This window comes from Rhinatrema bivittatum, chromosome 6, assembly GCF_901001135.1.
Source record: "Rhinatrema bivittatum chromosome 6, aRhiBiv1.1, whole genome shotgun sequence".
In the NCBI taxonomy this organism is placed as follows: domain Eukaryota; kingdom Metazoa; phylum Chordata; class Amphibia; order Gymnophiona; family Rhinatrematidae; genus Rhinatrema; species Rhinatrema bivittatum.
In genome coordinates, this window is record NC_042620.1 from 54089422 (window position 1) to 54117094 (window position 27673).

General features: G+C 44.0%; 1 protein-coding gene across 1 annotated transcript in view; it reads left to right on the plus strand.

The window, feature by feature from the left end:
• Positions 1–27673, plus strand: part of THSD7B (thrombospondin type 1 domain containing 7B) — an 898700-nt gene that overhangs the window by 504617 nt on the left and 366410 nt on the right. The window contains exon 13 of the mRNA XM_029607893.1: positions 21413–21676. Within this exon, the coding sequence (XP_029463753.1) occupies positions 21413–21676 (264 nt within the window). The remainder of the gene's footprint in view (positions 1–21412; positions 21677–27673) is intronic.

The window sequence follows — 27673 nt, forward strand, 5'->3', positions numbered from 1 at the left end:
GCATACAATTCTGGTCGCCACATCTCAAAAAAGATATAGTTGTGATGGAGAAGGTACAGAGAAGGGCAACCAAAATGATAAAGGGGATGGAACAGCTCCCCTATGAAGAAAGGCTGAAGAGGTTAGAGCTGTTCAGCTTGGAGAAGAGACGGATGAGGGGGGATATGATAGAGGTCTTTAAGATCATGAGAGGTCTTGAACGAGTAGATGTGACTCGGTTATTTACACTTTCGAATAATAGAAGGACTAGGGGGCATTCCATGAAGTTAGCAAGTAGCACATTTAAGGCTAATCAGAGAAAATTATTTTTCACTCAACGCACAATAAAGCTCTGGAATTTGTTGCCAGAGGATGTGGTTAGTGCAGTTAGTGTAGCTGGATTCAAAAAAGGTTTGGATAAGTTCTTGGAGGAGAAGTCCATTAACGGATATTAATCAAATTTACTTAAGGCTAGATTTTAAAAGCCCTGCACGCATAAAGATCTACCTCTTAGGGAATAGCCACTGCTATTAATTGCATCAGTAGCATGGGATCTTCTTAGTGTTTGGGTAATTGCCAGGTTCTTGTGGCCTGGTTTGGCCTCTGTTGGAAACAGGATGCTGGGCTTGATGGACCCTTGGTCTGACCCAGCATGGCAAGTTCTTATGTTTACTATATGTCTAAATATTATAAGTTTGAAGATGTTTCATTGTTTTGTTATTGTTTTTATTATTTATTGTATTCATGTCGATTTGTACCCTCTTTGAGAGTATGACGTGAAGTGGCAATCAAATTGAAATCAATTAATAAATAATTCAACCAAGAGGAAAAAAACATGACATTGATGAAGGACAGTTAGTGTATAAAGGCGACAACTATGATTTAATGCAGGTTTTAATATGTGTAATCATCTCATTACTAACAGATTTTTATGAAAGATTAAAGTAACAGTTTTTGAGATATTGTGTGAAATAAAGGTATACCCTCTGTCAATAGCTGTTATGAGCCGCGACCGTAAACCGCCTCTTACTAGCGCGGCAGACCGCTGCATTTTCATTAAAGAAGCGCTGGGTCTTGGGTCCGGGGCCGCGGTACATCATGGCCGCGGCGTTCTATCTTCTCTTCTGTGTTGCTGGCTCCGTCCCCTTCAGGGGCTTACATTGTAGCTTAGGATTAGCTGCAGGAAGCCTCCTGTGATGGGATTGGCTCTCCCCTGGTGTGCCAGCTGGTGGGAGCTATTTAAAGGCAAGGCCTGCACCTCAGACCTTGCCTTGACTTCCTCTCGGCTCCTGGCTTGTTCCTGTTCGTGGTTCCTATTCCTGATCTTCGGTGTTGACTCCTGACTGGCTGTGGTGTATTCTCTGGCTTCTGACCCCTGGACCGGCTGTGGCGTATTTCTGGCTTCTGTGAGGTATTATTTGGCTCTCGACCCTTGGACTGGCTGCGGAGTTTCCCCAACTCCCATTTTCTGAACTGTTCTGCCTTTGATTCCACGACCTGCTGGAGGCGCCAGCTCAGCTTTACTTTCCATGGCCTGCTGAGGATATCCACCTTTGATTCCACGACCTGCTGGAGGTGCCAGCTCAGCTTTACTTTCCATGGCCTGCTGAGGATATCCACCTTTGATTCCACGACCTGCTGGAGGCGCCAGCTCAGCTTTACTTTCCATGGCCTGCTGAGGATATCCACCTTTGATTCCACGACCTGCTGGAGGCGCCAGCTCAGCTTTACTTTCCATGGCCTGCTGAGGATATCCACCTTTTATTCCACGACCTGCTGGAGGCACCAGCTCAGTTTTACTTTCCACGGCCTGCTGAGGACATCCACCTTTGATTCCACGACCTGCTGGAGGCGCCAGCTCAGCTCTATCTTCTTGGACCGGCTGTGGACGCTTATTTGCAATACCACGACCTGCTGGAGGCGCCAGCCATCTGGACCATACAACCTGCAGGAGGCGCCTGCATCCAGATCTCCCTGTCATCCATTCCGTGAGAGTCCTGGTCTAGGCGTCGCCAACCAGTGATCGGACATTCGTTCTTCGCTGGACCAAGGGTTCACACCCCGAAACCATAACAGTAAGTCAAGGCCATGGACCCGGCAGAGGCCTCAGCATTACGAGCAATTCCCGGCCTGGCACAGAAGATAGTCGAACAACAGAGTATGTTAGAAGCCATGGCCGCCTCCATTGAACGACTTAATGCTCGATTAGACGCTGTGGTTGCTACGCACGCTAGTCCGCCCACAGTCAGTCCACCAACTGCACCTGCTACACCTATGCTGCAAGGACTCCCTCATCCAGTTATACCTTTACCGGTTCCACCTTGGTATGCTGGAGATCCACGCTTATGTTTGGGATTTCTGGACCAATGCAATATGCATTTTAGTCTACAATCCTCTCTCTTCCCAGACGATATAACCAGAACCACCTATATATTGTCATTGTTAGATGGCAAAGTCCTAGCATGGGGATCGGCCCTGTTGTAGAACGCTGATCCAGTACTACAGGATTTCTCTCGCTTCCTGGAATTGTTCCGGTTGGTGTTTGAAGAATCAGGGAAGAAAGCAGCCACGGGGTCCACCCTCCTACACCTTCATCAAGGAGGGCGAGTCCTCATGGACTACAATATTGAATTCCGAACTCTGGCGACGGAGCTTCAGTGGGAAGAAGCAACCCTCCGAACAATTTATTTGGCGGGCCTATCTACTAAAATCAAGGATGAACTGGTGGCCAGGGAACTTCCTACTTCTTTAAACTCACTCATCGAGTTAGCCACCAGAATTGACCGATGAATTCAGGAGAGAGCTCGGGAGAATCTGGGAGTTAGACGACGCCTGACCAGTTCCTACACTCAACCTCCTCCTCCCACAAATAACCGAGAAGTACATCCTAACGAGACCACTACTGAGGAACCCATGCAACTCAGCAGAGGTCCCTTGTCTCCTGCTGAACGTCAGAGATGATGAAGACAAGGACTTTGTTTATATTGTGGAGGCTCCGGTCATCGGATTGCAGGCTGTCCTATCCGATCGGGAAACTCCAAAGCCTAGGGTCCATGGAGGGTCTAACCCTAGGTCTTACATCTCCAGCTCCCCCGCTTAAGCTACCTGTCACCCGCACAGTTAAAGGACATACATTTACCACCTTGGCCCTAGTGGATTCCGGTGCCGGCGGAGAATTTATCCTGCAAGAAATAATCGAACAACTGGGGATTCCTACCCGACCCTGTCCTAAACTATTAGTCGTCTCATCTATTCACGGGGATCCTTTACCAGGGACCATTACACATCAGACTGAACCTCTGGATTGTCATATTGCACCAGACCACCAGGAACAAATTACGTTTTACGTACTCAAGAAAGCCATTCATCCAGTGGTTCTTGGCATTCCGTAGCTACAGTGTCATAATCCCCGATTTGATTGGACTACTTTAAAACTGAAGCAGTGGGAATCCAATTGTCTGGGAACTTGTTTAAATAAGACTTCTTGTACAAAGAGTTTCATTTGTACCTCTGGCCTAAGGAAATTACCCTCTCAATATGAACAATTTGCGGATGTATTCTCCAAGGAGGCCGCGGACATCTTACCTCCTCACCGGGAGTTCAACTGTGCTATCAGTTTGATTCCGGGATCTACACCGCCTCGAGGGAGAACATATCCTTTATCCATTTCAGAGACTCTAGCCATGTCTGAATATATCCAAGATAACTTGCAGAAAGGCTTCATACAAAGATCTACCTCCCCGGCAGGAGCCGGATTTTTTTTTGTCAAGAAAAAAGATGGGACATTACGACCTTGCATTGATTTTAGAGGGCTCAATGCTATAACGATCAAGGACAGATATCCGCTACCCCTTATCGCAGAGTTATTTGACCGGTTACAAGGAGCCCACATTTTTTCTAAACTGGACTTACATGGAGCATATAATCTAGTTCGGATTCGTGAGGGCGACGAATGGAAGACAGCTTTTAATACCAGGGATGGACACTACGAATATTTAGTTATGCCGTTTGGCTTAACTAATGCTCCAGCCGTCTTCCAACACTTCATCAATGAAATCTTCAGGGATCTACTCTATATCTGTGTGGTGGTTTATTTAGATGATATATTAATTTTCTCTAAAGACTTACAAGCTCACCATCAACATGTTATACAGATTTTGCAACGTTTACGAGAGAATCATTTATATGCTAAATTGGAAAAATGTGTTTTCGAGACTAAATCTGTACCCTTCTTAGGATATATCATCTCGAAACAAGGATTTCAGATGGATCCGGCTAAATTAAAATGTATACAGAACTGGCCTCAACCAACCGGTCTACGCGCACCACAGAGGTTTCTTGGATTCGCCAACTATTACCGCAGTTTCATCAAGGATTTTTCTAAGCTCGCGGCACCGCTTACTGCGCTCACTCGTAATGGAGCGAATACTAAATCCTGGCCAGTGGAAGCTATTGAGGCATTCCAAACCCTTAAAGATTCCTTTTTACGACAACCCTGTCTGCATCACCCAGATCCCAGACGTCCCTTCATTGTCGAGGTTGATGCGTCCACTGTAGGAGTAGGTGCGGTATTGAGCCAAATTTCTGTTTCTGGCAAGTCTCATCCCTGCTCTTATTTTTCGAGGAAATTCTCACCTGCTGAGCGCAATTATTCTATAGGCGACCAAGAGTTGCTTGCCATTAAACTTGCTTTCGAGGAATGGCGACAGTGGCTGGAGGGGTCTCAACATACGATCACGATTTTTACGGACCATAAAAACCTAATCTATTTACAGCAAGCTCAAAGGCTCAATCCACGCCAAGCCCGCTGGGCACTTTTTTTTACCCGTTTCGATTTTGAAATTCGATATCGACCCGCCAGCAAGAACATTAAAGCTGATGCATTATCACGATCCTTTGTCAGCAAGGACATCTTAGAACCCATTCAGAACATCATTGATCCTGCTCGCATCATTCTTTCTGCGATTTTCACAGTTCCTGTTGGCAAGACGGTGGGTACCTCAAAGACTCCACAACAAAGTATTGAAGTGGGGACATGATTCCCAAGTAGCTGGGCATTCTGGACAGAGACGAACTCTTGCCCTTCTGCAGCATCACTATTGTGGCCAGGAATGCGTAAGGACATTCGCGCTTACGTAAATTCCTGTCCTACATGCGCTCAACATAAGGATCCTACAGGGAAGACTTGGGGGCTATTACAACCTCTTCCGGTACCTACTAAACCTTGGTCTCACATTTCCACTGACTTTATTGTCGATCTGCCGCCTTCAGAAGGACATACGGTCATATGGGTTGTGGTGGATCGATTTTCAAAAATGGCCCATTTTACACCTCTACCTGCCCTTCCAGCTGCTCCACGTTTGGCTCATCTCTTCGTGTTACACATTTTTCGTCTCCATGGTATTCCACAGCACATTACCTCTGACCGCGGATCACAATTCACTGCGAAATACTGGCGGAGTCTTTGCACTAAATTCCACATTACTCTAGATTTCACCACAGCATTCCATCCCCAGGCCAACGGGCAGTCGGAGAGGACCAACCAGTCCTTAAAACAATTTCTACGAACTTACGTTAACTCTCGACAAGATGACTGGTCGGCTTTGCTGCCCTGGGCAGAATTCTCCCACAATTTTCACACTTGCACGTCTACGGGGGCTTCTCCTTTTCAAATCGTTTATGGACAGCAACCTGCTCCACCAATGCCATTACCCCTACCAGTTGCCTCTCCAGCGGCCCAGTTTACGGCTCTACAACTAAAACAACTATGGAACCATACGCAACAAATGTTACGAAGGGCAGCCAATACTGCCAAGAAATTTGCGGATCGACACAGACGACCGGCACCATGATTTCTTCCAGGAGACAAAGTGTGGCTAAGTACCAGACACATTCGTCTACGGGTCCCCTCCATGAGATTGGCTCCCCGGTACATTGGTCCCTTTCCGGTGATCAGACAATTAGGTCCTGTGACTTATCAATTACGACTACCTTCCACACTTCCTATTCATAATTCATTTCACGTATCGCTTTTGAAGCCCGTACTTCTCACCTGGCCCTCTTGTAAGACACCTGTTTCTCCACTGGTAAAGGCTGAAGAAGATACTATTTACCAAGTTCGAGAAGTCCTGGATGTGCGCAAACGAGGTCGTAAATGGGAGTACCTTCTTGCCTGGGAGGGTTTCGGACCGGAGGAGAATTCCTGGGAGCCAGCTACTAATATCTTGGATAAAGATCTTCTCAAGAACTTCCATACTTTTCATCCTGAGAAGCCCAAGCCTTCTAGAGGGAGGCCTAAAGGAGGGGGTACTGTTACGAGCCGTGGTCGCGGCAAGCCGTGACAGGAAACCACCTCTTACCAGTGCGGCAGACTGCCGCGTTTTCATTAAAGAAGTGCTGGGTCTTGGGTCCGGGGCCGTGGTCCGCGGCGCATCATGGCCGCGGCGTTCTATCTTCTCTTCTGGGTTGCTGGCTCCGCCCCCTTCAGGGGCTTACATTGCAGCTTAGGATTCGCTGCAGGAAGCCTCCTGTGATGGGATTGGCTCTCTCCTGGTGTGCCAGATGGTGGGAGCTATTTAAAGGCAAGGCCTGCACCTCAGACCTTGCCTTGACTTCCTCTTGGCTCCTGGCTTGTTCCTGTTCATGGTTCCTGTTCCTGATCTTCGGTGTTGACTCCTGACTGGCTGTGGCATATTCTCTGGCTTCTGACTCCTGGACCGGCTGTGGTGTATTCTTTGGCTTCCGACCCTTGGACTGGCTGTGGCGTATTCTCTGGCTTCTGATTCCTGGACTGGCTGTGAGGTATTCTTTGGCTCTCAACCCTTGGACTGGCTGCGGAGTTTCCCCAACTCCTATTTTCTGAACTGTTCTGCCTTTGATTCCATGACCTGCTGGAGGCGCCAGCTCAGCTTTACTTTCCATGGCCTGCTGAGGATATCCACCTTTGATTCCACGACCTGCTGGAGGCGCCAGCTCAGCTTTACTTTCCACGGCCTGCTGAGGACATCCACCTTTGATTCCACGACCTGCTGGAGGCGCCAACTCAGCTTTATCTTCTTGGACCGGCTGTGGACGCTTATTTGCAATATCACAACCTGCTGGAGGCGCCAGCCATCTGGACCATACGACCTGCAGGAGGCGCCTGCATCCAGATCTCCCTGTTGTCCATTCCGTGAGAGTCCTGGTCTAGGCCTCGCCAACCAGCGATCGGACATTCGTTCTTCGCTGGACCAAGGGTTCAGACCCCGAAACCATAACAATAGCTGAATATTTTAAAGGTATAAACAGCAAGTAATAATACTCACCAAGTTGCAGTTAAATAAGTTATTAAGGGCCTAATTTACTTTTTATGCACGGAATGGGAGAAATGCCTTAGGGCTGGATTTTCTAATGCCACAAGGCATAGTTAATTCGGTGATAACGGGGAGGCGGTCCTGCGATAGCTGGCTGCGATCGTTGCCATCGTCGTGCCAAATAACTACACCATAAAAACGTGTAGTTATTCGGCGCGGAACTGGCAGCGAAAAAGAAGCGTACCTTTCGCTGTCAGTGAAGCCTTCACGGCGTCAGCCTCGGTGCTGCCCTGACTCCTCCTCTTCTGGGGGCTGACGCCGCCCCGACTCTGACTCCGCCCCGTTAGTACTCCTGTTAGCATGCACTAACAAAAAACCCATTTATTTTTGTTATTTTTTGTTACTTTTTGTTATTTGTTAGTGCTCACTAACGGGAGTTAGCGTGCACTAACAGGAGTTAGTGCGTGCTAGCTCCTCATTAGTGCGAACTAAGACGAAAAACGATTTTTCACTAAAACAAAAATGCCGATCTGTGGGAAAACTAGATGTTCCAGCGGCCAGACGAACCCGAAAGCGCAAACGATCGGGCACCCGATTCACATCACTATTACACACCCAAGGGGTAAAATGGGCACTCGGTGAGTCTAAGGCCATTGCAGAAAACTAAATTAAATATTTGCTTCTTCTTTCACTGCAGAGGATGTTAACCATTCAAATAATAAAATAAGTGGTATCATAAAGATAGTGCTGGAGTTTTTCTGTGCTTGTGAGCATTTCTGCAAATAAATATAATTGTACACCTAAAAAAAAAAGTAAGAGTTTTTTAATGGAGGCTAAAATCTGACCAACACAAAGTGACAGAAACTGAGCAAGTGGTTGACTCCAAAATATAACACATCTCAGTTCCTATGTCATTCATTTACATTTCTGTTTGAAAAACATTGGAAACACTGGAAAAATAGAGCCTAAGTTTGGCAGGTCATGTGGAAGTTTCCATAGCAACCAGCCCAAATGCCTGTAACTCATGTGTGATGTCAGAAAGAACCGGGATCTATTGTCAAGGAAACTAGACTGATAAAGCAAGGGTACGTATCAGAATGAAGCATTTTTCTAAATCAGTGAATCACTGCTCTGTCTATTCTTCATATATTTTCCTAGACTGTTACAGGTTGCATTTGGATCTTTCTTTCGTGGAAGAGACATAATTCTTAGCTGTTGTGTATGAATTCTGTATTTTACTACAGTCTTCTGTATCAACAGTGCTTTTGTTCAACATTAGAAACATTCCATCTTTTCTAATCCTTTTAGCTGCTGTCACTGTCACTGCCACTGATCTAGAGGAACGTTAGTCTTTATCATCTCCTTCTCCCCTCCAGGAAGGCAGACTGCTGCCTGGCAGTGGTTGTGTTTGCAGAGATTTATTAAATTTTAAACTTGTTACTGTGTGAACTAGTGTAGTTCCAGCGCTACTAGAGGTGCCATAGTACCCAAGATAGAGAGGCTGTTTTAACTCTTGTGTTTGGGTCTGCATGTACTGTATACAAGAGTCAGTGCATCCACAGATACAGCCAGCCACTCTGTGGATTATTTTGTAGGGGTGTGCCTTCGTTTGCAACATATTGGTAATCCGCATTGTATATGCCATATTAGTTGTATTCGTGGGGGTCGCGAAACGTATGGCGAACCCCCACAAATACAATGAGTCACTAACGAATAAACCCCCACCCTCCTGACCCCCCCAAGACTTGCCAAACGTCCCTGGTGGTCCAGTAGGGGTCCTGGAGCAGTCTCCTGAACTCGGGCCGTCAGTTGCCGGTATTCAAAATGGCGCCGATAGACTTTGCCCTTACTATGTCACAGGGGCTACCGGTGCCATTGGTCGGCCCCTGTCACATGGTAGGAGCAATGGACGGCTGGTGCATTTATTATTTCTAGTGTATGGCTGTGCTACTACTCACACACATAGAGCATTGTACCATTCTTTGCTTTTTTTGTGTGTGTTTGTATGCATGTACATTCAGTGCACTAGTCAGAGCAAAATACTAAAGTAGTTCTACTACAGTGTATTCTCTCAGTGTGTTGATCAATGTTACACACAGAGGGATCACGTAATCAAATTAGTCAGTGTCACACACACATCCATTTCATTTAAAGAAATAAAGATAAAAACATATTTTTCCATCATTTAAATCCCAGTAAGCCACTGCAGCAGATAAAATTCCATCATGTCAGAGAAAGGTACTAGAGGATGTGTGAAGCCTGTAGTTGTTGTTAGGGGATTTGTTAGCAAGACAACAGTGAGTCCCCCAATCAAAATAAAACGGAATTTTTTCAAATCCAAAATGTCAGCAGGAGAGGCAGGCATGTCAAGCTGCAAAAAAATTGAAATATGGGGATGGTATGCCATCAGTGTCTCAGCCAGATCTTGTTGTTCAGAGGAGAGGAAAATGGCAGGCACTACTAGCAGACACAGAATACAGCCACCATTTTCTTTAGAAGTTGAAGTACAAGTGGTGAAACCTAAAGCACCAGCAGCATAATCCCTTAGTGCAGTAGAGGTCATAAAAGCAGTTTTGTCATCCTCTTCCTACAAATTAAAGCTTGAAGAATCTCCTTATAAAATATTTCCTGAATCAGAGGTAAGAGAGGCGTTAGCTGAAGACCCAGTGTTAGGAGGTTTAGTTGGTACCATGCTAGCTTCTACTTCACAGAAAGAGGAGAGAGAGGCGGGAGCTGATATTGGTGAAGGAGAGCAGGCCAGACTGACAGTGCAGGAAGACAGGATGAGTGAATCCTCTGCCCCAGTTTCTCAGGCTCCATCTGTCTCCACTACCACATCAATGCCAGTATCATCCACCCAGAGGATGCAGACAGAGGCAAGGGATAATGAAAGAAATCTGTAATCTGAAGCTATTTTCAACTCAGGGAGAACCCACGTTTTGGGGCATTGTAACTATTGGGCGAAAGAGATCTGCCAAGGGAAGCAACTGGGCCACTTAAGTAGTTCTGAGATGGATCATCACCTGAAGAAGCAGCATCCCCATCTATATAAAACTTGAGATGGCGGTAGCAGTTGTCAGGAGGCCCCTTCTGCAAGCCAGAGGACACTGGTATTTGAAAAGGGGATGAGTGTTCCTCAAGGTGCTTCAAGCCTTCAGCTCCTTCTACCAGTCAGGAGGCAGGCTGGAAACAGGAGTCCACAGTTATATCTAAGAAACAACAGCCCACAATGGAGGAAATGGGATGGGGTTATGTGGCACTGTAATGGGGAAAGAGGCAGGCAGCATCCAAAGTGGACTATAGGTGAGATGATTGCTTTAGACAATCAGTTATTGCAGGTAGTGGAGAATGTGGGTCTCAGGAATTTGCTGCAGCTGTTAGCGTCAGACCAGAAAGTGCCCTCCAGGATCACTTTCAGCAGAAAGGTCATCCCCAGTTTGTACAAACATTGCCATGGTCACCTGCAGGCACTACTGGCAAAGGCACAGGTGAGCAATGTGCATTTCATTACTGATATCTGGACATCTACAAAACACCTCACCCTCCTTCCTCTCTCTGACAGCACATTGGTGGGACTTGGCTGAGTTAGGGACAGTCAGCAGCTCCATAGGGACCAGAGCAACAGGATTCAGGTGGGCATTGCTGCACACTCACTTCTGCCAATATTTTTGCAGCTTTTAGACAAATGCTGGAGGGTTGGCAACTAGATCAGAGAGCAAGAAGTATGAATGAAGGATTTTTTTGTCTGTGACAATGGCTTTAATATGGGAAAGGCAGTATCTGACAGGGGATATCAGGGAGTACAATGCTATGCTCACACCCTGGCCTAGCAGTGAAAGAGTCCCTGGGGACTGGGTCCATGGACCCACAGAATGTATACCTGCATGGGTTACTAGGCAAGTATAGAAAAATAGCTGGACACTTCCACCGAAGTGTGAAGTAAGGGGACCTTCTCCGTGAAAAGCAGGAGGAATTAGAGATGGCTCACAAGCGTGTCATTCAAGATGTGGGCAACTGCTGGAATTATACCAAATGATTCTGCAGAGACTAATGAAGCAGCAGACACCCCTGCACGTTCTGTTTCAGGAAATGGAGATATGCTTGCAGGATTCCCTAGAGCAGAGCTTTCCAAACTTTTCATGTTGGTGACACACTTTTTAGACAAACATAATTTCACGACACGGTAATTCAGTCTACTAGTAAACCAGAGGTTAAAGGTTAAACGAACGAAACATATTTCGACAATTTATGTATGTTTCCTTAAATATATACATAAATAAAATGTTTCACGACACAACCTATCTCATGAAAACCTTAAATTTATATTAAAAATATATATTCCAAGATTCATGTTATTGTTATAATTTATGAGAAACAATAATAAAACAAATTGTCTGTCCCCCACACCCTCATCTCTCTCCTCCCCCAGCACATGTCTGGCCCCCACACACTCATATCTCTCCCCCTCAAGCACATGTCTGTCCCCCCAGCACGTTTGGCCCCCACTCACTCATCTCTCTCCCCCCAGCACATGTCTGGCCCCCACACTCATGTACCTCGTCTTTTTGATTGTTGCCAGTTAAGTGCTTCACTCCCTTCCATGATCACCAGACACTGCTGCTTGCAGTCAGTACTCTTCATGGCCAGGCCTCATCGGCAGCAGCAGCCAATGCAAGGATGGCTGGGCTCGTTCCACCCACCAAGCCCCCCCCAAAAAAAACACGATTGACAGCAAAAATCACCCAATAATAAGCAACCCATAAACTGAAAAAAAAAGTGAATCTCTAGAAAAAAAAAAAAAGCCCAAACTCGCATCAGAGTTGACCGGGCTTGCGCGACACACCTGCACCCTGCAGGCGACACACTAACGTGTCCCGACACACAGTTTGGAAAGCTCTGCCCTAGAGCATCGTGACTGGTCAGTCATGAGAAGATTGTGAAAATCCTGAAGCCCTTTAAGGATGCCATAGAGGAGCTGAGTGCCACAAGCGCCACCTTGGGAGATGTCATCCCTATAGTTGACATCCTGTTAAAAAAGTTGGAGGGCTTTCAACAGGAAGAGGGAATGAGAGCTGAGGTGCTGCGCTGTTAGGTGTCCTTGGAAAAGCGGGTGACAGAGAAACTAGGACCTTTGACCACAAGCTCTAGATACAGGCTCACCACAATATGTGTGAAAGGAAGACTCGCACTGCAAGCCAATAATCTGACACATATGAAGAGCTTTCTGACAGAGGAGGTCTATCAACTAGAGCGCCAGATATTGAGGCAGAGGAGGGATATAACAAAGGAGAAAACATCAACATTGCTCAGGTCAGACAGTAGTGCAAGTTAGAGCAGCACCCGTCATTGTTATGGGCCCGGCGCAACTGGGTGGGTACACTATGCATTTACAGGCAGCACACCAGCTAGGGCGGTGGCAGCAAGGGAGGCCACGGGGCCACCAGCGGAGCTCAACTTGCTGGCAGTGGTGGTAGCAGGAGAGGTCACGGGGCCGCCGGTGGCCAAAAATGAGAAAAGTTTGTGGAGAAGTGGGCTGCCAGTGGAGGTCAACCCACCAGCAACCAAAAATGAACAAAGGCCGTGGCAGTTTCCCCATGTAATTGTGTGCGTGCGCACAGCTTTGCAGTTCCCACCCCCTTGTTTGCAGAAAGGCTGGTGGCGCCAAAGAAAGAGTAACCTGAAGGGCCGTGGTGGAGCTCATCCCACCACAGCCCGAAGTGAAGTGGAAGAGGGCAGAGGGGGCCATGGTGGAGCCCATCCCACCGTGGCCTGTAGAAAGGAAGCCATGTGTGTGTGTGTGTGTGTGTGTGAGAATCTGTATGTATGTGACTGTATGCGAGCTTGAGTGTGTGTCTGTGTGTATGTGTGTATGTGTGTCAGAGCTTGTGTTCATGTGTGTGTGTGTGTGTGTGTGTGTCAGAGTTTCAGTGCTTGTAAATTTATGTGAGTCTGTGTGAGAGCTTGTATTAATGTGTCTGCATCAGAGCTTGTGTTCATGTGTGTGTATATCTGTGAGAGCTTGAGTGTATGTGTCAGAACTTGTGTGTATGTGTTATATTTTTGTGTCTATGTGAGAGTTTGTGTGAGATCTTGATTGTATATTTTGTCAGAGCTTGTGTTCATGTGTATGTGTGTGACTGTGTGAGAGCCTGTGTGCAAGTGCATGTGTGTGTGTGCCTGTGAAAGCCTATGTATCGCATACAGGCTCTCACAGGCATGCTCACACACACACACACACACAATTTGTCTGTGAGGGAAAGAGAGCAAGTGTGTGTGAGGCATGCATATAAGAGATGGAGTATGTGAAAGAGTGAATATGTATGTGTGTAAAAATAAAGTTTGTGTGGCCCTTCCTCCCCAATCCACGACAATCTCAAAGCGACTGGAATTCAAAAGATCCCAGGTATGGAGAGCAGGAGATTTTTAAATCCTTAGTTTTAATTATTGGGTGTAATTTGATGTTTCTACTGTTTCAAAATATTTCATAGTTTTTTGGGGAAATATTAAATAATTACTGGATTTTTTTATTCATCAGATGTTTTGAAATATTTTATTGGTGTTTGAGAAATTTTGGATATTCTATTTGTTAACTGGTTTCAAATATTTATTCTTTTTATGACTATGATTTTACTATTATGATGGATATTTTATATTTCTTGATTTTATTTTTTAATGTTTTATGAAGAATGGCAATGTTTCTGTTTTTCCATTGTTGCTCTGCTTATAGAGACTGGCTTGTTGTGGGTTCCAGTTTAGTTCTTAGCATGTTTCTAATTATATTGTCTGGTCTCTTTATTCTGTATTTGGTCCAGTTGGGCCACACCAACAACCACACTGCTGCTGCCTCCCCGGTCTGAAAAGCCAATCTGAGGGCCACAACACACCAATGCTAAGTCCTGCTGTGTCCCCAAAACTGCCAGTTGGTCCACGCTTCAACAACCACACTGCTGAAGCTGCCTCTCTGGACTGAGAAGCAAGTCCGAAGACCACAATACGCAAATTCCAAATCCTATTGTGTTCCCAACACTGCTAGTTGGGCCACACTTCAACAGCCACACTGCTGCTGCCTCCCTGGCTTGAAAGCAAATCTGAGGGCCACAATATACCATTGCTGAGTCTTGCTATTTCCCCAATACCACCAGTTGGGCCACACTTCAACAACCACACTGCTGCTGCCTTGTAGGTATAAAAAGCCATTCCCAGGGCCACAGCGGATCAATAATGAATCCTGATGTGTCCCCAACACTGCCAGTTGGACCACACACCTCCTGCTTTTTTCTGCATTGTTTCCAAAAGCATCACAGGGGCCAACATGCACTGACACAATCTGCCTGCCTTGCCCTGTTAGTGTCTACCTTCACTGGGGTGTGACTAATCCTGCTCCCTTCTGACATACCCCTATCCAGAATACTGTGGCCTCTCATACCCTGCTGCCTCCTGAATTGACCTCACGATGAAAACTGGGGTCTGTCTTAGCTTACTTCCTCCTGACTTGTCCCAATATATAGAACTGAGGCCTATCATAACTCTGCTTCCTGACTTGACCTCATGATGAAAACCAAGGTCTGATTCAGCTTACTTCCTCTTGATTTGTCCACAAAACTGAGGCCTGCCACACCTTGATGCCTCCTGACTTGTCCTCTTCCACAAAATTGGGGCCTGTCTCACCCTGCTACCTCCTGACTTGACCTCATGATGAAAACTGGGGTCTGACTTGGTATGATCCCATGACATTCTCTGCCTGCTTCGCTCCAAAGAGGTATTCAGGAGAAGTAAGCAGGGAGATCAGTGGGATCATCCCTCAGTTGTGGTATTTGGTAAATACCACTGGGGCATGTCTCCACGGAGATCCTCTGCCTCTTCTACAAAAACCACCACTTAAGAATAACTTATCCTTTATCAGCCTGGCTTACTCCCAACCCTAACCACTGAAGTCTGTTACTTACAGTGACAGACTTGCCATTTTCAAACCCTCACCACTGAGTCCTGTTACTTACGGCTATGGCATGCCATATTCCAACCATTGCCAATGACGCCAGTCACTTACAGCTACGACATGTCATGTTCCAAACATTAACAATAAGGCCTGTCACACCTATGATATGCCATTTTCTAACCCTAACCACTGAAGCGTGGTCACTTACAGCTACGCATGCCATGTTGAAATCATTACTACTGAGGCCTTAGCCATAAATTGCATTACAAATGTACTGAAACACTCCTCAGGATTTTAAGACCATTCTTCATATTTGGTGTTCACATTTTTGCCATGTCTTGCTCTTGTCACGGCTATCCATTCTTTTGCACACTTGTGGCACCATTTCATGAACCATAACTGATTTCATGGCCCACTAGCAGTTCCTCTGTACTGTGCATTTGGGTACCTACCTACTACCTAGCTATAGTGTGTGTGGCTTACTCCGTGACACAAACATATCCTACTGGACTGGTGGATTGTCCTGGTGCAGCCATACTTTGACAGGAAGTCAAAGTATGGCTCCACCCTCCGCCCTCTCTATGGTTGACTGCGTGCTCCAACGGAATGACTGGTATCTCCCATGCCACTCTGCCTTAATGCTATGCCCCTCATCCTACACCTTCAGATCCTTGTGCCGCTCAGCCTTGCTGCCAGGCGCAGATTTTGCATTTTTATATTCTTATCTTATTTCTGCCTGTATCTTCCTGGCATACTCCAGCTCTTACACTGCTGCTGTGCATCTCTCCCTTGCTTTTGAATTCTTTATCTTGATACCACTTTTTCTGATGCTTGGTCCCTTTAACTGTACATTGGGATTTTTTTCTAATACATTTTCTGCTTCATTCCCCCTTTATGTTGCCTTAGGGTCCTGATGCCACTTTTTGTGCCACTTTGCTTCTTGTGTTGCCATCAACTGTTCATGACACTATTGTTGGACAGCCATCTTCTTGCTGCCCAACAACTTGAAGTGTTCTTCCTTCTCTTACTGTTTCTTTGCTTCACTTATATTACATTAGAGAACTCCTACCAATCCTGTAATCCCTCTTTGCAGAGCCTTAGGATAATTTATGGCACATTTCCATTTTCTAAAGTAACATGCAATTCTTATGATGGTTTCTTCTCCCCAAATGCAACATTTGAGGCATGATTCCGCTAAACTCCTCAAGTTTCATTACAATTGATATAAAATTCACTATTCTAGAGCCTATTATAGATTGTAATAATTCTTCCATGTGTTTTAATGTAAAACTAATGAAACAAATAAACTCATTTTTTTTGTTTTGAAACTATCAAAACAAATACGGGTCCCAAAGAAACAAAATGAATGAACCAAAACAATTTTTTTTGGTCTGCAAATCCCTAGTAAGTATAAGTTCATAAATGACAGAGATACATATATCAATAAGTTTATAATTTCTAAATTCAGACATATTTACAAAATAAATTGTGCATTTAGCAGAAAATGAGTGTGAGATAAATACAACAGATATACTGTTTGACCAGCAGCTTGTGCATTTTGTTTGCTCCTTTTGGAAATTATGGCTCAAAGAATTGACAAATTTGATTTCAGAGCTAGATACATTTTGTATGATATGCAGAACCTTTAGAATAGGGTTAGATCTGCACATGTTGCCTTAGCAACTAATGATTGCAAGGAAAATGAAGAAAAGTAATCAATGTTTTTATATAATTCTTCCAAAATGATCATTTCATATTATATAACAGTTATTATAAAGAAAATCTCAATAGAATATTTCTAATTCTGTTTCTATTACACAATATTAGTTTAATGTTAACACATGTACAAATGATCTACTTAAAAAATGGTCATGAGTATGTGTGTTTTTTTTAATTCAATTGATTTGTATTTTACTCTGCTTTTACATAAGAACATAAGATATCCCATCCTGAGTCAGACCAAGGATCCATCAAGCTCAGTATCCTGTTGACTTGTCCAATCCAAGTCACAGGTACTTGGCAAATACCCAAATTTTAAACAGATTCCAAGCTACTAATGCCAGCAACAAGCAGCAGTTATTTTCTATTGATTAATAGCAGTGTTAGGATTTGTAGGTAAGTGAGCCCCTGGGCCAAGATGAGAGATGGAACCGCCCACAGGGAGGAGCCCTGTGAACCTCACCTTCGGGAGGCGAGGTCTCAGTGATGTCAGACATAGCTGTAGATTAGAATCTTTATTAAGAGATAGAGAGGCACTGCCCATGGAGCGGGCAGTGCAGGAGAAAGTCTCAGAGTCTGTGCGATGGGGTATACCCAAAGGAATACCTCTGTAGTGAAGATACGGCAATGGTCCGCAGAGCGGGGTACACCGATGAGGCTCCTTAGTAGAGATGATACAGTAGTGGTCCGTGGAGCAGGGTATGCCAGTGAGGGTTCCTCAGAAGAGGTGATACGGTAGTGGTCCGCAGCATGGGGTGCACCGATGAGGGTTCCTCACTAGAGATGGTACAGTACTGGTCCGCAGAGCAGAGGTACTCAAAGTAGTGAATGTTCCAAGAGAAACCCCGGGGAACAGGGCAGGTAGCAATCCAAGGCATTAGGCCCTCCGAGGAGCGGATAGCCAAAGAGGAGGAAAGGGCCCCCGAGGAGCGGTTACCCAGAGCGCCTCACGCTGAAGAGGCAGACACAGGAACAGAAATCTGTAGTAAGCGAAGCGGATTCAGCAATGAGGGAACTCGTTGCCAAGTCATTGGTAAGCAGGGCAGCCGGCTTAAGAATCTTGGTGGAATGACGTCATCCAGAGGGGACGCCCCGGAGGTTCCCGCCATGACATGCTTAAGACTGACCCATGCGCACGTGCTCCTAAGGTATTCTGAGGGCAAGATGGCGGTCGTCAGCGTCCGTGCTGCCCAGGGAGGTCTGGGATTGGTAGGCAGGCCGGTGATAGCTGGCGGAGGCCACAAGTCTACCCAATGGAATTAATGCTGTAAAGAAAGAAGTGAGCAAGAGCGGTCACAGCCGTCTCCGACCAAAGAGCTTAACAAGCAGTTTACGGACTTCTTCAGGAACTTATCCAATCCTTTTTTAAACCCAGCTACACTAGCTGCTTTAACCACATCCTTTGAGAATGAATTCCAGAGCTTAATTGTGCATTGAATGAAAAAGAATTTTAGCTTGCTAAAGTAAGCATCCTAGCTAGATTTTTCAAGATGTTTACTTGTCTGTTTTTGCACTCAAAGGCTTCATTTGTGTCTTATATGAACTCCTTTTTTTTTGTCTTTATGTGCTTTTGAAGTTAACGTTAATATTTGCAATTGGAGGTACTTGTTTTTTTTTACAGTTAAGTGCATTTATATATGATATATACTTTGAATTTGCTGCTGTTACATTCCTTATAGCTTTTAAGCAATTCATTGTACTTTTCAAGAAGGTTAATAGATTAGTAGGTGTCTCCCCATAGAAGAGTTACCAATTGACAAATAAAAAGAAACTAGAAAACGGTAGGAAATTGCAAAATAAGGATGTTCTGGCAGCCCTGGCAAAAATACAGGGTAAGCAAATAAGCATTTCACTCAGGTCTTTGTCACTGTTGCATATTGATCTTTTATGTACTTTTATGTATTTTATGTATTTATATTGTATGGGTTGTTTTTAACTATTTAATATGTATTTTATTTTTTATTTATTTATTTATTTATTTATTTATTTATTTAAGGTTTTTATATACTGGCAATCATGAAAACATATCTTGCTGGTTTACATAAAACAGGAGTGCAGTAGATACATCAAACTGGAACAGAGGTGCCCGAAGGTGCAGTTACATTTAACAAGGGTAGCAGAACTGGGATGAGGAGGAAGAGAGAGATAAATTAGTAACGCTTAAACAATATACAACTTAAATACTATGTACAAGAAGGATGGTTGAGGAAGGATCCGGGTGCACGCTAATGGGTTTGAGTTAGCGCGCGCTAAACTGAAAACAATTCTATACGAAAAAAAAAATGCCGATCCGCGGGAATATGAACTTTTATTGTATGATGCTATTGATATTATAATTTTATGAATGTTTGTTTGTTATCCACCTTGAACACTTAGATATATGCGGAATATGTTTTTAAATAAATAAAATAAATAACTGTAATAAAAGTCCTGATGAAGCTAAACTTAGCCAGATTTGATTTACAGATTAAATATTACCCTTTGCTTGGTACCAAAGGTATTCTTTAAAGCAGCCAGAAGTCATGAGCTAGAACTAACTAGAGGATCCAAGGAGCTGATAAACAGCAGAAATAAGAGCAGAGTTTGGGATGATCATATCTGATGATCTCAAAGTGGCCAAACAGATGGATAAGGGGATGGCAAAAGCCATAAAAATGATTGAGTGCATAGGGAGAGGAATGAAGTCCCTGTTGAGACCTCATTTTGAATACTGTGTACAGTTGTGGAGACTGCACCTTCAAAAGAATTAAACATAATTGAATTTGTTCAGAAAGATTTTACTAAAAAGTTCAGTGGTCTTCATTGTAAAGCATAGACACAGAATTTAAGCTCTAAACATTTATACTCTAGATGAAAGGCAAAATATGAGAGATATGTTAAAAACCTTTAAATGTCTCAAAAGTATCAATGCACAGAAGGTGAGTCTCTTTCAATGGAAGGGAGACTGGAATGAGGGATCATAGGATAAGGGTGAAAGGAAGTAGACTGAGGTGTAATCTAGGAAGATTTCTTTTCAGAAAGGATGTTGGATGCATAGTAGGGATGTGAATCGTTTTTATGGCGAATTAAAATATTGTATGATATTTCATAATTCGTTATGTATCGGGGGTCCCCGAAAATGATAGGAAAACCCCATGAAATTTCGTGTGGTTTTCTTATCGTTTCGGGGGGGGGGGGGGGAGGGAACATAGAAAAAAAAACCCAAACCCACCCCAACCCTTCAGATCTAATTATTTGCAATCCCCCACCCTCCCGACCCCCCCAAAACTTGCCTAACATCCCTGGTGGTCCAGTGTGGGTCCTGGGAGCGATGTCCCACTCTCAGGCTGTCGGCTGCCACAAATCAAAATGGCGCCGATGGCCCTTTGCCTTTACCATGTGACAGGGGCTATCGGTGCCATTGGCTGGTCCCTGTCACACGGTAGGAGCAACGGATGGCCCGTGCCATTTTTTAAGATGGTGCCGGCTGTCCATTGCTCCTACCATGTGACAGGGACCAGCCAATGGCACCGATAGCCCCTATCACATGGTAAGGGCAAAGGGCCATCGGCACCAATTTTGTTTACTGGCAGCCGACAGGCCAAGAGTGGGAGATTGCTCCTGGGACCCCTGCTGGACCCCCAGGGACTTTAGGCAAGTTTTTTTTTTTTTGGGGGGGGTCCGGAGGTTGGGGGATTGTAAATAATTAAATGTGAAGGATCCGGGTGCACGCTAATGGGTTTGAGTTAGCGCGCGCTAAACTGAAAACAATTCTATACGAACAAAAAAATGCCGATCCGCGGGAATATGAACTTTTACCATGGCTACATGAATCCGAAAGCGGAAATGATTGGGCACCCGATGCACATCTCTAATGCAAAGAGCAGCTTCCTAGTGAAAGTGGTGGAAACAAGGACAGTATCTAAATTCAAGAAAGCATGGGACAAGCACAGGGGATCTCTGAGGGAGTAGTAGGGATTGTAATGCTGAGCAATTGTGTGGATAGGCAGAATAGATAGAAACATGACAACAGAATAAAATTATACAGCCTCTGTGTCTATATTGTTTTGAGGGGAAGTATGGAGAAAGATGAAAGATGCATACCTTTTTATTATGGCCATATTACTGATAAATATATTTTTAATCTACTTCTTGAAATATATACTTCAGCTGTTTACACTATATTCAGGATTTACATACACCAGTCTGATTCCCGGATGGGGTTCTGCTAATTATCAGTTAACAACATTCCAGATTAGTTAGAGTCCAGATAAGAGTAATTAAACAAGACAAACCTTCAGTAATTTTAAACACTAATGTTTCCTCAAGGATGAAATGTAAATCAAAATGAAAAATAAAGTAGATCTTAGTTGTTTTATTTGTCTTAACTGTCATCTGAATCATCCAAAAAATGTTGCAAACAGAGCTGCTGAAAAATCCCATGAGCATTAATTCAGCGACATGTTTTTCATCAAAATCAGTTGACATGATTTTTCTCTTGGCACAGGAAGAAGCAGAAAGCGTGACAAATGCCAGAATGCTGAAGTTTATCCTCAAGTTGAAACTGAAGCCTGCCCGTGTGAAGTGTTTACTGCTCAACCTTATGGAAATTGGTCAGATTGTATAATTCTAGAAGAAAAAGCAGAATTGCAATTAGGAATGAAAAACCATGGAGATATCAAAGAGTGTGGGGAAGGCATGCAACTCAGAGCAATCGCCTGTCATGATCAAAATGGTAGACTTGTGGATCCATCTTACTGCACCAGTTCTGGTAAGAAAGTAAAATAATATATATATGTAGCCATCTTGTGGGTCTTTTTTAAAGTATAATCCTATTTTAAAAGTATTCAAATTATAGACCAATTTAATATTAATTAAGATCAATTTACCATTAATTAATCTTAACACAAGGAAGATTACTGGTGAGTCTTGCATTTTCCCTTCATACTACAGACCCTTCTCGATCTCTGAAATTTATTGTTGCAAATCCACCACTAGGATTCTCTGTGCCTATTTGATAACCTTCATAATTTTTTATTACATTTTTGCACTACAGCCTTCTTTAGGATACTATTCTTCATACAAAAAATGGGTGAAAAACAGAAATATCTCTGTCTCCAAATTTATATCAGGGCCCTATTTAGCACCTTTTTCCCATAAAAAAAATATTTGCCTCATTTATATCAGTTATATTATGAAAACAAGTGAATTGCTCCAAAGAGAAAGCAATTCACTGTAGTCACAACATCAGTTAGGTGACATGATGGTGCCAATAAGGACACATTTTCCAGAGCTTTCCAGTTATTTCTCAGAGATTTTTCTGACCATACAGAGTAAGTAGTCACTGTGCTCCCACATCCATGAAGCATCCCTCAGGTCATCCTTTTCCATGATGAGTGTTACATGCATTTCACGCCTTTAGCGGCAGCACATACTATCATAATGTAGAAGGAAGCGGGGCATTGCAAGGTACTTCAAAGATCTGGGCTATTCCTTCTCTTTCCTACCCTCTCTCCGAGGGATGCCAACTTTTCCACAGGCTAGGACTGGGCATTTGAGGACAGAGGAGAAAACTATCCCCTCATTTGCATTAATTTGTATAAATGTGTGTTGCGACGGTTGCTGCCCAACTTCTCCAGTCCGCACACCTTACCGCATTGGCGACTCCCTCCAGGGTTGATGGAAGGCTGGCTGCCGCGGCGTCTCTCTTTCGACCTCATCCGGCATTCCTGGACTGGCCCAATGCTGCAATCCACCATATTGACCTGATACCTAGGGGGCGCAGGCGCGGTGCGACCCCGCCTCAAGTACCAGAAGTAGGGCGAACCTCAGGGGCGTCCCCCTGAGATGATGTCATCTGCTTCAGAAATTTAAAGGTCTCGGAACTGCTAACAACTCGAGTTAGCAAGGATAACGGATAACGGATAAGGATTCGTTCTATCTACACTACTCTGCCTCCTCGGACTAACCAGGGGTACCTGCTCCTCGGGGGCCTCGATCTCTCTTACTTTGTAGGTTGCAGTCTGGAACTGGTACTCGCTCCTCGAGGGCCCTCGTTCCCGGAATTCACGTCTGCCTGGAAGTCATCACTGCCTACTACATCTGGGTGTCTACTTCATTCCAGCTCCTGGGCTTCTATGAGACATTGTGTGAGTGTTACCATCAGGTTCTGTCCATGAACTCTGCATACCCTGCCTACTCACTATATTTCAGTTTCTCTACAGCTCAGCCTCCAGGGATCGCTATTCCAGTATCTGAGGGACTACAGCCCAACTGGGCATTCCAGCTTACTACTGCCACCTCTAGTGGTTCAGTATACTGTCTAATAAAAGAACTAGTGTGTGTCTGTCTCCTAACTCTGAGCCTGACTGGTGGTCCCTCTCGGGATCTTCCCCCAGGGGCGTGGTCATCTGCCATCAGCCCAAGGATACACCCACAACTCTCCTAAATAATAACAATGTGCCACCACAGCCCCTGAACCTCCCTTCTCTCTTTCATCCCTCTGTTCCTTCTATTCTAGCATCCCTAGCACAATGGCAATGAACAATCTGCCAATGGATCAACAGAACCAAAGCAGCTATCAATGATGAGTGATGCATTCATGAATCGATCTGAAACACCATAAGAATGATGAAGCATAATCTGCATGGATGCACGCATTCCATTAATTGTGTATACACGTGTTTTTGGTTGCATTGATCATTTTTCCCAATGTTACAGAAACATTATGAGTGCATCAATCATCCACACCTTTCATAGATCTCTTCTCAAGGTGCATGCACAGCTAACTGAGGGACCCAAACACAATACTGCATTGTACACAGCCATTTGCGTTCAGCCTTTGGGTTACAGTACTGTAGAGATTTAAAAATTGTGCTCTCTTTAATTTAATGTTGAAAACAAATTGGCAATGAATTCTCTGAAAAAGCTGAATTGTAATTAGAATATAGTTTTTATATGGTTTAATGGGACACAACTACCATGGATTTACTTAAGGGAAGTTTTGCCTCACAAATCTGCTACATTTTTTTGAAGGGGTTACTAAACATGTGGACAAAGATAAACTGATATATGTGGTGTATTTGGATTTTCAGAAGGTATTTGACAAAGTCCCCCTGGAGAGGCTTCTAAGAAAATTAAAAAGTCATGGGATAGGAGGCAATGTACTTTTGTGAATTGAAAACTGGGTGAAAGACAGGAAACAGAGTACAATTAAATGGTCAGTTTACTCAGTGGAGAGAGGTAAACAGTGGAATGCCTTAGGGATTTGTACTTGGACTGGTGCTTTTTAATTTATTTATAAATGATCTGGAAAGGGGAATGGCAAGTGAAGTGATCAAATTTGCAAATGACACAAAATTATTCAGGGTAGTTAAATCACAAGTGGATAGTGATAAATTGCAGTAGTTCTTGTGAGACTGGAAGATTGGGTGTCCAAATAACAGATGAAATTTAATGTGGACAAATGTAAAGTGATGCATATAGGGAAAAATAACTCCTGCTGTAGTTACACAATGTTAGGTATCATGTTAGGAGTTATCACCCAGGAAAAAGAACTAGACAACATAGTGGACAATGCATTGAAATTGTTGGCTTAATGTGCTGCAGAATGTTAGGAAATATTAGGAATGGAATGGTGAATAAAATGGAGAATGTCATAATGCCTCTATATCGCTCCATGGTGAGACTGCGCTTTGAGTACTGTGTTCAGTTCTGGTCGCCACATCTCAAAAATGATATATATTAGGGATGTGCAGCAGGGACGGATTCGTCCCATTTGGTATTTGTATTTGTCGGGACCCCAATCTGTTGCATCCGTTCTCAGGTGACCCTGATCCGTTCATTAGTTACATATGTATTTGTTTCCCAAAAAAAAAACCCCATCCCAACCCTTTAAATTTAATTAACTACACCCCCCACCCTCCTGACCCCCCCAAGACTTGCCAAAAGTCCCTGGTGGTCCAGCGGGGGTCTTGGAGCGATCTCCTGCACGTGGGCTGTCGGCTGCTGGTATTCAAAATGGCACTGATAGCCTTTGCCCTTACTATGTCAGAGGGGCTACCGGTGCCATTGGTCGGCCCCTGTCACATGGTAGGAGCACAAGATGGTGCCAGCCATCCATTGCTCCTACCATGTGACAGTGGCCAACCAATGGCACCGGTAGCCCCTCTGACATAGTAAGGGCAAAGGTTATCTATATTGCGGTCGACTGAGAAAATGGTCAGTCTCGATAAAATAACACCTCCTGGGATTGCGATAAATTTAATGAGGCTCGCACATTACATTTAAAGAGCCATGCAAAAGAAGCAAGGATTGCTGTGGCTAAGAAATGTTGAATGGGGATCAGGGCTGACCCCCAGCTCTACCCAGGGCTACCACTTAAAACGACCCTGACAGCATAAATTAAAAAAGTGTCATGTTCACGCATTCCAGTGGGAACACAGAGGAGAGGATCACCTTGCTGGTGGCTGAAAGGAATCAGTAAGTTTTTGCTTGGGACATTGTCTTTCTTAAAAGTATTGAGGCAAAGTTAACTATTTGGGAATATTATTTAGTGTGTTTGTGCTTTTAATAGTCAGTAAGACAGTGAATAAACAAGTTAGATTGTTTGCATTTTTAAATAGTCAGTCAATTAGGCAGCTAGTAAGCAGTAGGTAGTGTTTGAAAAGTCTGTTAGGCAGCTAGTAAGCAGAATTGAGTGTTTGTATTAAAAAAAAACAAACAAAAAAAAAGTAGCCAGAAGCTAGAAATAAGCTAGGAGCAGTGTATACCTAAGTAAAAAGGTTGAAAAGTTCAGTCCAGTTACTCACCTTGGAAAGGTGTTGAGGTAGTGTGACTTGGTTTGAATAGGTACCAACATTTGTTAATCAAGAGAGCAGTGAGTCACTCTAGCTGACTAACAGAACCTCCAGGGTAGCATTCTTTGAAATGCTCCCTGTTCCACACGCAGGTCACCAGAGGCAGGCAGAGCTCTGGAGTCTCAATGCGTGTATGAGACGATGGTGCAAGGAAGAGGGATTCAGTTTTGTTAGGAACTGGGGAACTTTTTGAGGAAGAGGGGGGGTCTCTTTCGAAGGGATGGGCTCCACCTTAACCAGGGTGGAACCAGACTGCTGGCGCTAACCTTTAAAAAGGAGATAGAGCAGCTTTTAAACTAGAACAAAGGGGAAAGCCGACAGTCACTCAGCAGCGCATGGTTCGGAGAGAGGTATCTTCAAAGGATACTAATGATGCATTAGAATTATGGCAACCCGAAAATTAGGTTCCAATAATAAGAAAAGTAATCCAAGTGCCTGTAACTAAAAACTCACCTGAGCTAAAAAATTCTATCAATTAAAAAGCAGAATGAAAATACAAACAAAAACCAAACTTTGAAATGTTTGTATGCTAATGCCAGAAGTCTAAGAAGTAAGATGGGAGAATTAGAATGTATAGCAGTGAATGATGATATAGACTTAATTGGCATCTCAGAGACATGGTGGAAGGAGGACAACCAATGGGACAGTGCTTTAAGGGGTACAAATTATATCGCAATGACAGAGAGGAGCACCCGGGAGGCAGTGTGGCGCTTTATATCTGGGATGGCATAGAGTCCAAAAGGATAAACATCCTGCATGAGACTAAATGCACAATTGAATCTTTATGTGTAGAAATCCCTTGTGTGTTGGGGAAGACTAGTGATAGGAGTATACTACCGTCCACCTGGTCAAGATGGTGAGACTGACAGTGAAATGCTAAGAGAAATTAGGGAAGCTAACCAAACTGGTCGTGCGGTAATAATGGGAGACTTCAATTACCCCAATATTGACTGGGTAAATATATCATCGGGACACGCTACAGAGATAAAGTTCCTGGATGGAATAATTGATAGCTTTATGGAGCATTTGGCTCAGGAACCGACGAGAGAGGGAGCAATTTTAGATCTAATTCTCAGTACAGAACAAGATTTGGTGAGAGAGGTAACGGTGGTGGGGCCGCTTGGCAATAGTGATCATAATATGATCAAATGTGAATTAACGACTGGAAGGGGGACAGTAAGCAAATCCACGGCTCTCGTGCTAAACTTTCAAAAGGGAAACTTTGATAAAATGAAAAAAATAGTTAGAAAAAAACTGAAAGGAGCAGCTACAAAAGTAAAAAGTGTGCAAGAGGCGTGGTCATTGTTAAAAAATACCATCCTAGAAGCACAATCCAGATGTATTCCACACATTAAGAAAGGTGGAAAGCAGGCAAAACGATTACCGGCATGGTTAAAAGGGGAGGTGAAAGAAGCTATTTTAGCCAAAAGATCTTCATTCAAAAATTGGAAAAAGGATCCAACAGAGGAAAATAGGAAAATGCATAAACATTGGCAAGTTAAATGTAAGACATTAATATGACAAGCTAAGAGAAAATTTGAAAAGAAGTTGGCCGTAGAGGCAAAAACTAACAGTAAAAACTTTTTAAAATATATCCGAAGCAGAAAGCCTGCGAGGGAGTCAGTTGGACCGTTAGATGATCGAGGGGTTAAAGGGGCACTTAGAGAAGATAAGGCCATCGCGGAAAGATTAAATGATTTCTTTGCTTCGGTGTTTACTGAAGAGGATGTTGGGGAGGTACCTGTACTGGAGAAGGTTTTCATGGGTAATGGACTGAACGAAATCACGGTGAACCTAGAAGATGTGGTAGACCTGATTGACAAACTGAAGAGTAGTAAATCACCTGGACCGGATGGTATACACCCCAGAGTTCTGAAGGAACTAAAAAATGAAATTTCAGACCTATTAGT